Source organism: Somniosus microcephalus, chromosome 31 (assembly GCF_052327205.1).
Source record: "Somniosus microcephalus isolate GS21.2 chromosome 31, FLI_Smic_1.0, whole genome shotgun sequence".
Lineage (NCBI taxonomy): Eukaryota > Metazoa > Chordata > Chondrichthyes > Squaliformes > Somniosidae > Somniosus > Somniosus microcephalus.
Window position 1 is genome coordinate 24495017 of NC_141017.1, and position 19252 is coordinate 24514268.

Sequence of the window (19252 nt, forward strand, 5' to 3'; positions counted from 1 at the left end):
TGATTTTAGTATTTGGGGTAGATAGGCACCGGGTGATTTTAGTATTTGGTGTAGATAGGCACCGGGTGATTTTAGTATTTGGTGTAGATAGGCACCGGGTGATTTTAGTATTTGGCGTAGATAGGCACCGGGTGATTTTAGTATTTGGAGTAGATAGGCACCGGGTGATTTTAGTATTTGGTGTAGATAGGCACCGGGTGATTTTAGTATTTGGGGTAGATAGGCACCGGGTGATTTTAGTATCTGGTGTAGATAGGCACCGGGTGATTTTAGTATTTGGTGTAGATAGGCACTGGGTGATTTTAGTATTTGGTGTAGATAGGCACCGGGTGATTTTAGTATTTGGTGTAGATAGGCACCGGGTGATTTTAGTATTTGGTGTAGATAGGCACTGGGTGATTTTAGTATTTGGGGTAGATAGGCACCGGGTGATTTTAGTATTTGGTGTAGAGAGGCACCGGGTGATTTTAGTATTTGGTGTAGATAGGCACTGGGTGATTTTAGTATTTGGGGTAGATAGGCACCGGGTGATTTTAGTATTTGGCGTAGATAGGCACCGGGTGATTTTAGTATTTGGGGTAGATAGGCACCGGGTGATTTTAGTATTTGGTGTAGATAGGCACCGGGTGATTTTAGTATTTGGTGTAGATAGGCACCGGGTGATTTTAGTATTTGGTGTAGAGAGGCACCGGGTGATTTTAGTATTTGGTGTAGATAGGCACCGGGTGATTTTAGTGTTTGGTGTAGAGAGGCACCGGGTGATTTTAGTATTTGGGGTAGATAGGCACCGGGTGATTTTAGTATCTGGTGTAGATAGGCACTGGGTGATTTTAGTATTTGGTGTAGATAGGCACCGGTTGATTTTAGTGTTTGGCAATCACGCAGGGAGTGGCATTGGAAGGGAGTGCATCTCAGGAACCTGTGGCTGCGCAGTCCGTGAGTGTCCATCAGTTAAAACTAATGGACGACAGGTCCTGGGGCCGCACAGCCCTGATTTCTCAAGAGGCAGGCCCTTTGAGTGCTGCTCCCCATGGGGAGCACTGAATGGTGGAAACACCTTTTCTGATTCCAAAACTGGGCCAGTCTGAGCTCTCTCTGATTATCCTACTCACATCGTCGCTGGGTCAAAATCCTGGAACTCCCTCCCTAACGGCACTATGGGAGCACCTTCACCACACGGACTGCAGCGGTCTAAGAAGGCGGCTCACCACCACATTCTCGAGGGCAACTAGGGATGGGCAATAAATGCCGGCCTTGCCAGCGATGCCCACATCCCGGAACGAATAAAAAAAAAACACTGAGAGGTTGAGACTAAAGCCAGTATCGCCATTGAGTGTCTGCACTGTCTGGCTGTATTAATGCATCTTATCTTTCTTCAGTCTCCTTCCATTAAGGAAGAAGTGGAATCTCCCAGTGGGTCACCACTGTCAACGGACGATGGGCATCATTCAGAAAGGCAACAGGTGAGGCCTGCTGGGAAATGAAGCTGTGATAAGGGACAGGGCACGCTGTTCAATGGCTATTGATGTAAGCTTGTATTGAGTAGATTGGGCCGATAATGTCTTCTGGAGTTTCAAAGAATGAGAGGTGATCTCATTGAACATATAAGATTCTGAGGGGGATTGACAGGGTAGATGCTGAGAGGTTGTTTCCCCCTGGCTGGGGAGTCTAGAACGAGGAGTCACAGTCTCAGGATAAGGGGTCGGCCATTTAAGACTGAGATGAGGAAGAATTTCATCACAGAGGGCTGTGGATGCTCAGTTGTTGAGTATATTCAATTCTGAGATTGATAGATTTTTGGACTCTCGGGGAATCAAGGGATATGGAGATCGGGCGGGAAAGTGGAGCTGAGGCCGATGATCAGCCATGATCTTATTGAATGGCAGAGCAGGCTCGAGGGGCCATATAGCCCACTCCTGCTCTTATTTCTTAAGAACTTTGTCTCAGTGCAGAAAGCCAAGTCCATATCCTTAATGGCGCCCCTAATAACTGACATAATGCCCTTCACGGTCTCTCTAACAACAATGGTTGGTACATTTCACCCTAATAAAGGCAGCGTTGTCACCACACAGCTTTAAAAGGCAGTGGTTGAGGTAGTGCCATTAGCCTCAGAGCCCTTGCTATAGGAGAGGGAAAATATAAACCAATGATTAACACCTTTATATCAAACCCATCTACTTAAAAGAAGTATTTGCCCGTATAGCTGTTGTTTCTGCAGGTTACTATAAGGTACCACAGAGGTGCCGGGACAGAACTGCCACTCCGAATAACCAATCACCATTCCAATTTCTGTTTGTCCGCAGACTTTCCAACAAGTTAAAGTCAACAGAGAGGGTCGGCTGAACGGTGAGTCTTTAAACTGAGGAACAAGGTTAAAGGCCAAAATCAGGGCACAAGTCATGTGTATGTTTGTGTGTCTATAGGTATATGTGCGTGTGTGTGTGTGGTTGCGTCTATGTGTGCATACATGTGTGTGTATGTATGTTTGCGTGAGTGTATGTATGTTTGCGTGTGTGTATGTATGTTTGCATGGTTGTATGTATGTTTTTGTGTGTGTATGTATGTTTGTGTGTGTGTATGTATGTTTGTGTGAGTGTATGTATGTTTGCATGAGTGTATGTATGGTTGTTTGTGTGTATGTATGGTTGCGTGGTTGTATGTGTGTTTGCGTGGTTGCATTTATGTTTGTGTGGTTGTATGTTTGTGTGTGTTTATGCATGTTTATGTGTGTATGTATGTTTGTGTATATGTATGTTTGCCTGGTTGTATGTATGTTTGCTTGGTTGTATGTATGTTTGCATGGTTGTATGTATGTTTGTGTGTGTGTATGTATGTTTGCATGGTTGTATGTATGTTTGTGTGTGTGTATATATGTTTTCATGTATGTTTGTATGATTGCATGTGTGTGTTTGCATGTGTGTGTGTTTGCATGGTTGTATATATGTTTGCATGGTTGTATGTGTGTTTGCATGGTTGCATGTATGTTTACATGGTTGTATGTATGTTTGTGTGTGTGTATGCGTGTTTGTGTTTGTGTATGTATGTTTGCATGTATGTATGTTTGTGTGGTTGTATGTATGTTTGTGTGGTTGGATGTATGTTTGCTTGGTTGTATGTATGTTTGTCTGTGTGTATGTATGGTTGCATGGTTGTATGTATGTGTGTGTATATGTTTTCATGTGTGTTTGTATATTTGCATGTGTGTGTTTGCATGGTTGTATGTATGTTTGCATGTGTGTATGTATGTTTGTGTGTGTGTATATATGTTTGCGTGTGTGTATGTATGTTTGGGTGTGTATGTGTTTGTGTGTGTATATATGTTTGCGTGTGTGCATGTATGTTTGCATAATTGCATGTATGTTTGCGTGTGTATGTATATTTGCATGTGTGTATGTATATTTGCATGTGTGTATGTATGTTTGCATGGTCGGATGCATTTTTGCACGTGTGTGTATGTATGTTTGCGTGGTTGTATGTGTGTTTGCGTGTGTTTATGTGTGTTGACGTGTGTATGCATGCTTGCGTGTGTGTATGTGTGTTTGCGTGGTTGTATGTGTGTTTGCGTGGTTGTATGTGTGTGCGTGTGTATGTATGTTTGCATGTATATGCATGTTTGTATGTGTGTATGTATGTTTTTGTGTGTGTATGTATGTTTGCACGTGTATGTATGTTTTTGTGTGTGTATGTATGTTTGTGTGTGTGTATGTATGTTTGCATGGTTGTATGTATGTTTGCGTGTGTGTATGTATGTTTGTGCTTTCACCTTCTAGGCAGATGAGGGTTGTCTCCCTCAAAAGGGTGCAGGATCCTCCTGAAAAAGGGATAATAGAGCGCTATGAAACCATTCACAATCTCCCATATGGACAGTCTGCCCCTGCTCCTGGCTGGATCGCAGAGCCCAGCACCTAACTGCTAGGCAGGCACAAAAGCAGAGTGCGGCACTCAAACCTCTGTCGCTTCACATTCCACTCCTGATTGTTAGCGTTCCGCCATCAGCACGCTGATTGATAGTTTGAATACAGCTTAGCCTGTTACATCATAAAGTGAAACAACTACAAAAACTCCACCTAGCAGAAAAAGCATTTCATGAAATCGACACCAAAATACATGAAACCAGACTCAGCAATGGTCGGTTAACTGAGTGTCAGGTTTCTCTGTCTTTACATGCACTCTGTGTCTAATTCTGACAGCAAAGTGTGAGTGTTTGTTTGACAGCATTAAATAATACGGTGCTTCGCAATTAGGACTGGTGTGCTTTATAATAGATGGACATAGTGTTATCCACCATCCATTCTTGTCAGTGTCGGAAGGTGAGACCAAATCCCACTGCAGCTGACCCAACACTGACAGCTCTCCCTCGTACCCAACTCTGAAAGCAATGAGTGCTTTCAATGGCTAAATTAAAATCATTTCATCAATGAAACCTCATTAAATCTGGGCGCGGATGCACAGGGGAGCTGCGAGCCAGAAGATCAGCTGTTCCAGCGCAAGCTTATCCCGGAATTGGAATTGGCCATTGTGAAACTGACAGGAATGGCAGTGTGAAACTGACAGGAATGGCAGTGTGAAACTGACAGGAATGGCAGTGTGAAACTGACGGGAATGGCAGTGTGAAACTGACAGGAATGGCAGTGTGAAACTGACAGGAATGGCAGTGTGAAACTGATGGGAATGACACAGTGAAACTGACAGGAATGGCAGTGTGAAACTGACAGGAATGGCAGTGTGAAACTGACGGGAATGGCAGGGTGAAACTGACAGGAATGACACAGTGAAACTGACAGGAATGGCAGTGTGAAACTGACAGGAATGGCAGTGTGAAACTGACAGGAATGGCAGTGTGAAACTGACGGGAATGACACAGTGAAACTGACAGGAATGGCAGTGTGAAACTGAAATAAAGAATAGATTTGCCTTTCTAATCTAGGCTTTATTAACTTAAAAATCCTGTAGCACATCTTCAACACCCAGTCCCAACTAAAGGCTGGAAAGAACTGAATTTAAGATGGCCACCACAAATCACATGACATCAACTACCAATGAGATTACAGCATATATCCCAAGGCAGGCAACAAACAACCAATCACAATACTTCTTACTAAACATAGAGAATAATCACCACATTCACCCCTCCTTTTAAAATATACTCCTACCTAAATAACCTTTACAATTTATAATTAATTATTTACAACTAAAACTATGCACAGACAAAATAAAACTATTCAACATGACACAATACTAAGTGAGCAACAACAAATAGTAACATTGCACATAAGTATTAAGTATCTCTCAACTAAAACAATATAATATAATATTTCAACAATTTTAAAACATTACTATCAATTTAAAAGTCCATTTTCAATCGGTCGACCGGATATCTTGTTCGTGTCGACCTTCTTAACCTTGGTGAAATTCCTTGCCCTCCCACACCAGGAGACACAGAAGTATCTTCTGCAGGAAGGCTATCCATATCCCGATTTTCAACGGTTTCCGGATTAGAAATCCCATCAGGAGGTAAACTGGGATGGTCATGAACATCCATCGAGGGCTGACTAATAGAAGTATAATTATCTGCAGTTGGATTGGAAATATTCATAGTATCTGTAACAACATCCACATTATCTGAATCATGACTATTGTTAATATCCTCAGAAGAGGGCTGGCCACCACAAGGAGCCAAGTCTTTAATTGAAACGGTACTTTCTTTCCCATCTTGGAATCGAATATGAGCATATTGGGAATTTGCCTCCAACAGCTCCACCTCCTCCACTAAAGGATCATATTTTGACAATCTAACATGGCGTCGAAGCAGCACAGGTCCCTGCATAGTAAGCCATGAAGGTACCGAATATCCCGTAGTAGATCTCCGCGGATAGTTAAAGAGCCTTTCATGGGGGGTCACATTAGTAGCCGTTGAAAGCAATGATCTAATGGAATGCAGGGCATCAGGCAGTACCATTTCCCACTGTGTATTCTTAAGGTTCCGGGATGTCAAAGCTAACATAACTGCCTTCCAGATCACCCCCATTGTATCGTTCGCACTGTCCATTACCCTGGGGATTATACGGGGTAGTTCTGCTAGTAGAAATTCCCCGACTCTGAAGGTATTCCTTCAACTGGGAAGACATAAAAGAACTTCTCTGATCTGAATGGATATACGCAGGCATCCCAAAGATGACAAAAAGTTGAGTCAGACATTTGATAACTGTAGCAGCTGATACATCTGCGCAAGGAAAAGCAAAAGGGAACCTTGAAAACTCATCCACAACAGTAAATATATATCGGTTTTGAGTAGTTGAAGGAAGAGGCCCCTTGAAATCGACGCTCAAACGTTCAAAAGGAGAAGTAGCCTTTATAAGATGAGCTCGTTGAGGCTTAAAGAAATTCGGTTTACACCGAGCACAGATAGAACATGATGAAGTCATCCGCTTGACGTCTTCAACTGAAAAGGGCAAATTCTTACTGCGTACGAAGTGTATCATCCTCATAACCCCAGGATGGCATAAGGCATTGTGAAGATTAATAAGCGTATCTCCGTGAATCACAGAACAATAAGCCCTCGACAGCGCATCAGCCGCAACGTTATCCTTCCCCGGACGATAAACTATATCAAAATGGTAACATGCCAACTCAATCCTCCACCTCATTATTTTATCATTCTTAATCTTTCCAAAATGTTTGACATCAAACATAAAGGACACAGACTTTTGATCAGTTACCAACGTAAAATGTCGCCCCGATAAATAATGTCTCCATTTACGCAGTGCTTCTACTATTGCATACGCCTCTTTCTCTATTGAAGAATGCCTTTTTTCACTATTGTTCAAGGTACGTGAGAAAAAGGCCGCAGGTCTTCCATTTTGGTTCAGAGTAGCCCCAATTGCAAAATCAGAAGCGTCCGTCTCAATCACAAAAGGAACCTGCTCATCAATAGAATGCACAACTGCTCCAAGGATATCCTTTTTAAAATTATCAAAACACGTCCTGGCCTCCCATGATAGAGGATATGTCGTAACCCGAATAAGAGGCCGGATCTTCTGTGAAAAATTTGCAATCCAATTAGAATAGTAAGAAAACAGTCCAACAACTCGTTGCAAAGCCTTAGAATTAGTAGGACAAGGTAAATCAATCAATGGTCGCAGACGTTCTGGGTCTGGTTTAATCTTGTTTCCTGAGATAATGTACCCCAGTAGATTTACCTCAGTGGTCGAAAAGGTACACTTCTCTTTATTGAAAGTTAAACCAACTTTTTCCGCAGCTTGAAGGAATCTTTCTAAATTAGAATCATGCTCCACCCTTGATTTGCCACACACCGTGATGTCATCTAAGTATGAAAAGGTGTCAGAGAGAGAGTTATCACTTATAAAAGCATCCATTGCCCGTTGAAAACAAGCAACACCATTAGTAACACCAAATGGTATTCGGCAAAACTGATACAGCTTTCCACCAGCCTCAAAGGCCATATATGGTTGATCCTTCTTAACAGGGCAGCATGGTGGCATAGTGGTTAGCACTGTTGCCTCACAGCGCCAGGGACCCGGGTTCGAATCCGGCCTCGGGCGACTGTCTGTGTGGAGTTTGCACATTCTCCCCGCGTTTGCATGGGTTTCCTCCGGGTGCTCCGGTTTCCTCCCACAGTCCAAAGATGTGCGGGTTAGGTTGATTGGCTATGATAAAAATTGACCCTTAGTGTTAGGGGGATTAAATACGTGGGGTTACGGGGATCGGGTGGGATATGTGTCGGTGTAGGCTCGATGGGCCGAAATGGCCTCTATCTGCACTGTGGGGTTTCTGTGATTCTGTGAATAGGAATCTGATGATAAGCACTCTTTAGGTCAATAGTGCTAAAAACCTTATACTGAGATACTTTATTGATAAGCTCATCAATCTTAGGCAAAGGGTACGCATCTAATTGAGTATACCTATTAATAGTTTGGGAATAGTCTATCACCATTCGTTTCTTATGTCTCTCGTTAGCCGTGACAACTACCTGTGCCCGCCAAGGCGAACAACTAGGTTCAATGATTCCTTCCAATAAGAGACGTTGAACTTCAGAATTAATAAATTCTCTATCCTGACTGCTATACCTTCTTGGCTTGGTAGCAATTGGCTTACAATCCGGCATCAAATTGGAAAAAAGTGGTAATGGAGAAATGGATAAAGAGGTTAATCCACAAATAGATAAAGGTGGCTTAGTCCCTCCAAATGAAAGACTAAGAGACTCGTATAACTGAAGCACATCATGACCAATCAAAATATCCGCACAGAGATTAGGCAAAACAGATAGGCGTATATCAGTATACGTATTACCTAGAAGAATCAATTTCACATGGCAACAACCAGCTACTTGTGAAGTGAGAGTCGTCTGAGCCATACACACCTGATAGGAAACAGGCGAAATTTTCAAATGCTTCTCCTTTGCAAACTGAAGACTTATAAAACTCTCGGTACTGCCCGTATCTATAAGGGCCTTCACTCCCAACCCATTAACTTGGGCCGTAACTATAGCTTTGTTTAGGCCATGAGCAAATGCAGCAGAAATTGATGCAATAAATGCCCTATCTAAAGGCTGAATAGTCACAGAGGAGGTAATTGAACCTGATGATTTACACACACGTGCGTAATGACCTCTCTTGCCGCATTTACTACACACAGCCTCCCGAGCAGGACACTTCAGACGAGGGTGCCGGACGTTCCCACAAAAATAACACTTCTGAATCCTAGAGGCAACAGCCGCTGAAGTAGAAACTGTTTCAGAATCTAGTAAACCTCTCCTATTAAGTCCACATAATTCCTTTTCATCCGGAACTGCCGAAACCACAGTCACAGGCTGATTAAAAAGAGCATAAGAATCCGAACTTCTCTGAGCCACATCCAATGTAGAAGCTTGCTCAAAAGCACTCTTAAGATCCAAAGTCTTATTTTCCATCAACCACTGACGAATTGATCTAGACAGTAATCCATTAATAAAAGCATCCCGTACCGATTCTTCCTTATATTTTTCAGCCGTCACGGCCTTATAATTACAGTTAACACTAAGGCACCGAAGTGCTTGTAAATAAGTATCCAAAGATTCTCCCACCTGCTGCCTACGGGCAGATAGAAGGTGACGTGCAAATACCTCATTCTTTGGTTTAACAAAAATCTTTTCCAATGTAGAAATAGCCACTTCGTAAGTTTTACAGTCCAAAATATACTTATACACATCCGGAGCAATGTAGTTGATCAGCATATTCAGCTTATTTAGAGACTCTTGATCCAACACGCCCAAAAAGTTTTTAAATGTACAATACCAATGTTTCCATTTATCATCCACTCCTGCAGAATTAGGGTCAGCATTGAATCGTTCTGGTTGAAGATATCGCTCCATTCTGACATAAAGTTAATAAATTGAAATAAAGAATAGATTTGCCTTTCTAATCTAGGCTTTATTAAGATTACAGCATATATCCCAAGGCAGGCAACAAACAACCAATCACAATACTTCTTACTAAACATGGAGGCCAAGAAATTCAGTGCCCTTAGCACCGATTTTGCGGTGCTAGAGGGCCTAGCGCTGCAATTGGCGCCGGATCCTAAATTGCCTGGGGCCCTTCCGCGGCGGTAGACCGGTAGCGCTGCGCCGGCACCGATGACGTCATCGGTGTGCGCAGTGTCCCGGTTGCCGTGGTAACCCGGCCCCAAGCCGAAATTCAGTTGCGGCCGCCTCGCCAGTGGCAGCCGCAACTAAGACTCCGGCAAACGAGTGTTGCCGGAGTCTGCGCCGGCGCTTTAAGGAGGCGCGGCGGCCGGCCGCTTTCCCGCCGGCCGCCTGCCCGCAGCTCCCTCCCCGGACTTCTCCCCCCCACCGCCGCCCGGAACAGATGCAAGCCCGGCACTTGTCCGAGGTGCCGGGCTCATTTTTGCAGAGATTTGCGCGGGCCGCGGCCGGGTGCAGGCAGCTCCTCCTTAACGGAAGGAGGAGGCCTGCACTTCCCGAGCCTGCCGCACCGCAGCGGGCGCCGCAGCGCCGGAATAGCGCTGCAATGCGGCACGTTGCGCCAGTTTTCAGGCGCTAAAACCCTTCAGTAGCGCCGGCAGCCGTTTGGGCGCGGCGCTACTGAATATTTGGCGCGCACAAAGGGACTTAGCGCCGGCGCTAACTTCCGGCGCTAAAGCCCTGGCGCAGCGCAAACTCAATTTCTAGGCCAGAGAATAATCACCACGGAAACTGACGGGAACGGCAGTGTGAAACTGATAGGAATGGAAGTGTGAAACTGACAGGAATGGCAGTGTGAAACTGACGGGAATGGCAGTGTGAAACTGACAGGAATGACACAGTGAAACTGACAGGAATGGCAGTGTGAAACTGACAGGAATGGCACAGTGAAACTGACAGGAATGGCAGTGTGAAACTGACAGGAATGGCAGTGTGAAACTGACAGGAATGGCAGTGTGAAACTAACAGGAATGGCACAGTGAAACTGACGGGAATGGCAGTGTGAAACTGACAGGAATGGCACAGTGAAACTGACAGGAATGGCAGTGTGAAACTGACAGGAATGGCAGTGTGAAACTGACGGGAATGGCAGTGTGAAACTAACGGGAATGGCAGTGTGAAACTGATGCGCTATCAATTCTAATAAAAGGCTAGGCAGAGTTCAGAACAACAGGCTTTTATTAACTACTGAATTGCACTTCAGACAGATCAGGACTATGCCTCTAGTGGACGACCGAATGCCAGGAGCTGCCATGCGGCCGCTCTTATACTCGGTAGCCCAGGGGCGGAGTCAGCTGAGGCATAGTCAGGCACAACAGTGAAACAAGAGTGAATGACAACAACAACAACAACAACAGTGAACACAGTGAACTACAGTGGTTTACCACAGAAACTGACAGGAATTACAATGTGAAACTGACGGGAATGGCAGTGTGAAACTGACAGGAATGGCAGCGTGAAACTGACAGGAATGGCAGTGTGAAACTGACAGGAATGGCACAGTGAAACTGACAGGAATGACAGTGTGAAACTGACATGAATGACAGTGTGAAACTGACAGGAATGACAGTGTGAAACTGACAGGAATGACAGTGTGAAACTGACTGGAATGGCAGTGTGAAACTGACAGGAATGGCACAGTGAAACTGACAGGAATGGCAGTGTGAAACTGACAGGAATGGCAGTGTGAAACTGACAGGAATGACTGTGAAACTGACAGGAATGGCAGTGTGAAACTGACAGGAATGGCACAGTGAAACTGACAGGAATGGCAGTGTGAAACTGACAGGAATGACAGTGTGAAACTGACAGGAATGGCAGTGTGAAACTGACAGGAATGACAGTGTGAAACTGACAGGAATGGCAGTGTGAAACTGACAGGATGGCACAGTGAAACTGACAGGAATGGCAGTGTGAAACTGACAGGAATGGCACAGTGAAACTGACAGGAATGGCAGTGTGAAACTGACAGGAATGGCACAGTGAAACTGACAGGAATGGCAGTGTGAAACTGACAGGAATGGCAGTGTGAAACTGACAGGAATGACAGTGTGAAACTGACAGGAATGGCAGTGTGAAACTGACAGGATGGCACAGTGAAACTGACAGGAATGGCAGTGTGAAACTGACAGGAATGGCACAGTGAAACTGACAGGAATGGCAGTGTGAAACTGACAGGAATGGCAGTGTGAAACTGACAGGAATGACAGTGTGAAACTGACAGGAATGGCAGTGTGAAACTGACAGGATGGCACAGTGAAACTGACAGGAATGGCAGTGTGAAACTGACAGGATGGCACAGTGAAACTGACGGGAATGGCAGTGTGAAACTGACGGGAATGGCAGTGTGAAACTAACGGGAATGGCAGTGTGAAACTGACAGGAATTACAGTGTGAAACTGACAGGAATGGCAGCGTGAAACTGACAGGAATGGCAGTGTGAAACTGACAGGAATGGCAGTGTGAAACTGACAGGAATTGCAGTGTGAAACTGACAGGAATGGCACAGTGAAAGTGACAGGAATGGCAGCGTGAAACTGACAGGAATGGCAGTGTGAAACTGACAGGAATGGCACAGTGAAACTGACAGGAATGGCAGTGTGAAACTGACAGGAATGGCAGGGTGAAACTGACAGGAATGACAGTGTGAAACTGACAGGAATGACAGTGTGAAACTGACTGGAATGACAGTGTGAAACTGACTGGAATGGCAGTGTGAAACTGACAGGAATGGCACAGTGAAACTGACAGGAATGGCAGTGTGAAACTGACAGGAATGGCAGTGTGAAACTGAGAGGAATGACAGTGTGAAACTGACGGGAATGGCAGTGTGAAACTGACAGGAATGGCAGTGTGAAACTGACAGGAATGACTGTGAAACTGACAGGAGTGGCAGTGTGAAACTGACAGGAATGGCACAGTGAAACTGACAGGAATGGCAGTGTGAAACTGACAGGAATTGCAGTGTGAAACTGACAGGAATGGCACAGTGAAACTGACAGGAATGGCAGTGTGAAACTGACAGGAATGGCAGTGTGAAACTGACAGGAATGACAGTGTGAAACTGACGGGAATGGCAGTGTGAAACTGACAGGAATGGCAGTGTGAAACTGACAGGAATGGCAGTGTGAAACTGACAGGAATGACACAGTGAAACTGAAGGGAATGGCAGTGTGAAACTGACTGGAATGGCAGTGTGAAACTGATAGGAATGGCAGTGTGAAACTGACAGGAATGGCAGTGTGAAACTGACAGGAATGGCAGTGTGAAACTGACAGGAATGGCACAGTGAAACTGACAGGAATGGCAGTGTGAAACTGACAGGAATGGCAGTGTGAAACTGACAGGAATGACACAGTGAAACTAACGGGAATGGCAGTGTGAAACTGACAGGAATGGCAGCGTGAAACTGACGGGAATGGCAGCGTGAAACTGACAGGAATGGCAGTGTGAAACTGACGGGAATGGCAGTGTGAAACTGACAGGAATGGCAGTGTGATAACATCCGAGCTCAGTCTGTTATAAAGAAAGACAGACTTGCATTTCTATAGTGCCTTTCACAACCTCAGAGTGTCCCAAAGCACTTTACAGCCAATGAAGTACTTTCTGAAGTGTAGTCACTGTTGTAATGTGGGAAACGCGGCAGGCAATTTACGCACAGCAAGCTCCCACAAACAGCAATGTGATAATGACCAGATAATCTGTTTTTGTTATGTTGATTGAGGGATATATATTGGCCCCAGGACACCAGGGAGAACTCCCCCTGCTCTTCTTCGAAATAGTGGCCGTGGGGTTTTTCACGTCCGCCTGAGAGAGCAGACGGGGCCTCAGTTTAATGTCCCATCCAAAAGGCGGCATCTCCGACAGTACAGCACTCCCTCAGCACTGCACTGGGAGTGTCAGCCTAGATTTCTGGCTCAAGTCTCTGGAGTGGGACTTGAACCCACAACCTTCTGACTCAAGAGGTGCGAAGTGCTACCCACTGAGCCACAGCAGACACTCGGCACACAGTACAAGGCCTGTCCTGTGTCTTTAAGGATTATGCAGCACTCATAAAGAGGCAGGCTGCATCACTCCCTATTGCTTTCTATAACTCCATCTTTCTGACCTCTGCAAAACGACGGAACCCAATTAACTGCCACCTAAATTTGTTTTTCTGCATTCAGCACAAAGGCTTTATAGGATCAGAGAGACTCCAGCTTGTCTTCCAATTTCAGAAGAAATATTGGGCCATTAGTTTCAAATAAGAGAATGGATATTGGTGCTGTCCTTGGTCTGACCCAGACTCAAGCGATCAGATTATTTTAATGTATGTCTGGGAGGTAAAAGTCATGCAAAACAATCCATGGGTCTTCACACTGACAAGAAGGGTTGTTGGATAACACTATCTACAATAAAACATGCCGGTACTAATTGCAAAGCACCGTATCATTTAAGCAATACAGGAAACTTTCGATTTACCGGCAGCTAAATAACTGGAAATCTCGGTTAACCGGCAAAATTCAGGAGTAGGTTCAGGTAACTTTTATTACTTGCCTTCCTCCATGTGTTGCTGTGCAAGGGTGTGGCTGCAGCTGTTGCTAAGCTACAGAGACGCTTGCAACTTGGGGCCATTGTTCTGAACCTGTTGCTAAGCAACAGGGTTTGTTGAGCTCCGTATCTTTTACTATAGCGTTCGGTTATCCGGAATTTTTGATGAACCGGCACCACGTCGGTGCCGGATAAAAAAACGTTTCCTGTATCACATGATGCCTGGATATGTTGAAGGCGAGTTTTACTCTCCTTTACATCTACCGTCAGCCGTGGCTCAGTGGGCAGCACTCTCTCCTCTGAGTCAGAAGGTTGAGGGTTCAAGTCTGACTCCAGAGGAGCTAGCACTAAAATCTAGGCTGACACTCCCAGTGCAGTACTGAGGGAGCGCTGCACTGCCGGAGGTGCTGTTTTCCAGATGAGACGTTAAACCGAGACCCCCGTCTGCTCTCTCAGGCGAACGTGAAAGACCCTACAGCATTATTCGAAGAGTTCTCCCCGGAGTCCTGCTCAATATTTATCTCTCAATCAACATCACTAAAACAGAGTATCTGGTCACTCTCTCGTTGTTGTTTGTGGGAGCTTGCTGTGCGCAACTTGGTTGCCACATTCCCACGTGACTACACTTCAAAAGTACTTCATTGGCTGTAAAGCACTTTGGAACGTCGTGAGGTCAAGAAAGGCGCAATAGAAATTAAAGTCTTTTTATGACTGGACAGATTTAAAGGGGAATTTTACCCATTCTAAGTGGATCCGTAAAACTGAAACATAAATGGAAGGACCTCCTGCATTCACAAGCATCTCTCGGTTTTCCTAGGACCCTGTGTTTATAATGCCTTGAAAGAACTGGTCAGAAGCAGATATTGGAGTAAGCCCCGCCCTCTCCACTGATGTCATGAATGAGGGATACAAGGCAATGGCCAGCACTTCTCATCAATGAACAGTGGGGTTCCACTCAAGATGGTTACTTCTGACCAAAGGTTTTAGAAACGAGGGTAATGTCCCCTCCCCGGTGCATTGAATTCAAAATCCTCACTTTCATCTACCAATCAGCTCATGGCCCCACCCCACCCTACCTCTGCATCCTCCTCCATCCCAACTTGCACCCTCTACGTTACTGTGTGCCTCCACCCTCTGAGCCGCCATGAATGACAGAGCTTTCAGCCCCTGCACTTCTGGGATTCCCTTGTTAAATGCTTGAGCCTTACTACAACCTTTCCCACATTTAAAAACCTCCTCCAAAGCTGTCCTTTCGAGCATACCTCCGCCCGCCTCCTTCATCCTCCTCTTGACTCTTGCTTGGTGTCCATCCCCGCCGCCGCCCCCCCCCCCCCCAGGTGATATTAGTGTGAGCCGTTGTTGACAGAGAGACAGCAACAACAACAACAACAACTTGTATTTATATAGCGCCTTTAACATAGTAAAACGTCCCAAGGCGCTGCACAGGAGCGTTCTCAAACAAAATCTGACACCGAGCCACGTAAGGAGAAATTAAGGCAGGTGACCAAAAGTTAGGTCAAAGAGGTAGGTTTTAAGGCGCGTCTTAAAGGAGGAAAGAGCGGTAGCGAGGCGGAGAGGTTTAGGGAGGGAATTCCAGAGCTTAGGGCCTAGTTTTAGTGACATTGATCTGTAGTTGTTGTCATTTATTGTGATATGATTTGCGTTATGATTAATGCAGGGTGTAAACATTCAATGGGCTTATTTCCTCACACATTGTACTGCATGTTTATGTTTGAATGGATCGGGGGCAGGACCAGCGGAACCCTGACATCGTGACCCTGAGACCAGAGTTATACCTTCACCTGCGAAAAAAGAAAGACTTGCATTTCTACTGCGCCTTTCACGACTACCGGACGTCCTGAAGCGCTTTACAGCCAATGACATCAGTGAATGTAACTACGTGTCCAATGGTTGGGATTATGTTATAGTTCAGGTCAGGGCACCGCCCCATTAACCTCCACTGCTATTGTCTTGAGCTGTCATCTGATATCGTGTGTTCTTTATCTTCCAGCCAGGGCAAAGAGGTGTAAGCGGATCAGACCTTCAGATGAAGACCAGGTACACTGAGATTTTCCCTCTGGAGGGAGGAAGGAGGGCATGGGCTATGTTGGGCACATGCAGAAACACAAGGCCCAATTTTAACCACTTGCGCCTGAGGAGAACGAAGTGTGAGGGGTGTTAAAATCGGAGCAGTGACCTGCTCACTGGATCCCTGTCCTCTTCGCGGCTTGCACCATTTTAACAGGCGTATTTTGGCCAGCGCGCGAGACCCTCCCATCAGGCAGGTGAGGGCCTCGTTAAAATGTGATGTCTGTGGCCCAATAATGTCGTTCGGGCCGCAACTCGATTTTAACCCTGGGCTGCATTGGGCAGTCAGGCCCGGCAATGCTGCCATGAGGCAGGTCCAGGGCCAGAAGAGTAAGTGAGCTTTAAAGTTTTTCAACGGTTTCCTTGTGGGCCAGGAGATAAGAACATAAGAATTAGGAGCAGCAGTCGGCCACACGTCCCCTCGAGCCCGCTCCGTCATTCAATAAGATCATGGCTGATCATCGACCTCAACTCCACTTTCCCGCCCAATCTCCATATCCCTTGATTCCCCTAGAGTCCAAAAATCTAACTACCTCAGAGATGCAGGAATACTCCTCTGGGCCCCACAAGAGGACCTTGGGCCATTCCGGCCCTGGGCTTTCCACCTCCTCCTCCCACCGCGGTGGCGTTCAGAGCACCCAAGACGCTCTTGCCTGACTGCTCGGGACCTCACTGTATAGTAACTGTGTAATATAATACTCCCACATTATAGCGACGGTGTAATATAATACTCCCACATTATAGCGACGGTGTAATATAATACTCCCACATTATAGCGACGGTATAATATAATACTCCCACATTATAGCGACGGTGTAATATAATACTCCCACATTATAGCGATGGTGTAATATAATACTCCCACATTATAGCGATGGTGTAATATAATACTCCCACATTATAGCGACGGTGTAATATAATACTCCCACATTATAGCGATGGTGTAATATAATACTCCCACATTATAGCGATGGTGTAATATAATACTCCCACATTATAGCGACGGTGTAATATAATACTCCCACATTATAGCGACATTGTAATATAATACTCCCACATTATAGCGACGGTGTAATATAATACTCCCACATTATAGTGATGGTGTAATATAATACTCCCACATTATAGCGACGGTGTAATATAATACTCCCACATTATAGCGACGGTGTAATATAATACTCCCACATTATAGCGACGGTGTAATATAATACTCCCACATTATAGCGACATTGTAATATAATACTCCCACATTATAGCGATGGTGTAATATAATACTCCCACATTATAGCGATGGTGTAATATAATACTCCCACATTATAGCGACGGTGTAATATAATACTCCCACATTATAGCGACGGTGTAATATAATACTCCCACATTATAGCGACGGTGTAATATAATACTCCCACATTATAGTGATGGTGTAATATAATACTCCCACATTATAGCGACGGTGTAATATAATACTCCCACATTATAGCGATGGTGTAATATAATACTCCCACATTATAGCGATGGTGTAATATAATACTCCCACATTATAGCGACGGTGTAATATAATACTCCCACATTATAGCGACATTGTAATATAATACTCCCACATTATAGCGACGGTGTAATATAATACTCCCACATTATAGTGATGGTGTAATATAATACTCCCACATTATAGCGACGGTGTAATATAATACTCCCACATTATAGCGACGGTGTAATATAATACTCCCACATTATAGCGACGGTGTAATATAATACTCCCACATTATAGCGACATTGTAATATAATACTCCCACATTATAGTGATGGTGTAATATAATACTCCCACATTATAGCGACGGTGTAACATAATACTCCCACATTATAGCGATGGTGTAATATAATACTCCCACATTATAGCGATGGTGTAATATAATACTCCCACATTATAGCGACGGTGTAATATAATACTCCCACATTATAGCGACGGTGTAATATAATACTCCCACATTATAGCGACGGTGTAATATAATACTCCCACATTATAGCGATGGTGTAATATAATACTCCCACATTATAGCGACGGTGTAATATAATACTCCCACATTATAGCGATGGTGTAATATAATACTCCCACATTATAGCGATGGTGTAATATAATACTCCCACATTATAGCGACGGTGTAATATAATACTCCCACATTATAGTGATGGTGTAATATAATACTCCCACATTATAGCGATGGTGTAATATAATACTCCCACATTATAGCGACGTTGTAATATAATACTCCCACATTATAGCGATGGTGTAATATAATACTCCCACATTATAGCGATGGTCTAATATAATACTCCCACATTATAGCGACGGTGTAATATAATACTCCCACATTATAGTGATGGTGTAATATAATACTCCCACATTATAGTGATGGTGTAATATAATACTCCCACATTATAGCGATGGTGTAATATAATACTCCCACATTATAGCGACGGTGTAATATAATACTCCCACATTATAGCGACAGTGTAATATAATACTCCCAGATTATAGTGATGGTGTAATATAATACTCCCACATTATAGCGATGGTGTAATATAATACTCCCACATTATAGCGATGGTGTAATATAATACTCCCACATTATAGCGACGGTGTAATATAATACTCCCACATTATAGCGATGGTGTAATATAATACTCCCACATTATAGCGATGGTGTAATATAATACTCCCACATTATAGTGATGGTGTAATATAATACTCCCACATTATAGCGACAGTGTAATATAATACTCCCACATTATAGTGATGGTGTAATATAATACTCCCACATTATAGCGACGGTGTAATATAATACTCCCACATTATAGCGACGGTGTAATATAATACTCCCACATTATAGCGATGGTGTAATATAATACTCCCACATTATAGCAATGGTGTAATATAATACTCCCACATTATAGTGATGGTGTAATATAATACTCCCACATTATAGCGACGGTGTAATATAATACTCCCACATTATAGTGATCATGTTATAACAATCCTACGTTAAAGTAACCGTATAATGTAATACAGTCACATTCTCATTTGCAATCTCTTCAAATACAATTAAATAATTTATCTTGCTAATCCCACATATCTCTCTTTACCAGATATTGTGATTC

The 19252-nt window shown here is 44.2% G+C and overlaps 1 protein-coding gene across 1 annotated transcript in view; it reads left to right on the forward strand.

The window, feature by feature from the left end:
• Nucleotides 1-19252, forward strand: part of LOC147097652 (E3 ubiquitin-protein ligase RNF220-like) — a 100146-nt gene that overhangs the window by 49402 nt on the left and 31492 nt on the right. The window contains exons 5-7 of the mRNA XM_085971641.1: nucleotides 1380-1463; nucleotides 2304-2346; nucleotides 16020-16066. Of these exons, the coding sequence (XP_085827767.1) occupies nucleotides 1380-1463; nucleotides 2304-2346; nucleotides 16020-16066 (174 nt within the window). The remainder of the gene's footprint in view (nucleotides 1-1379; nucleotides 1464-2303; nucleotides 2347-16019; nucleotides 16067-19252) is intronic.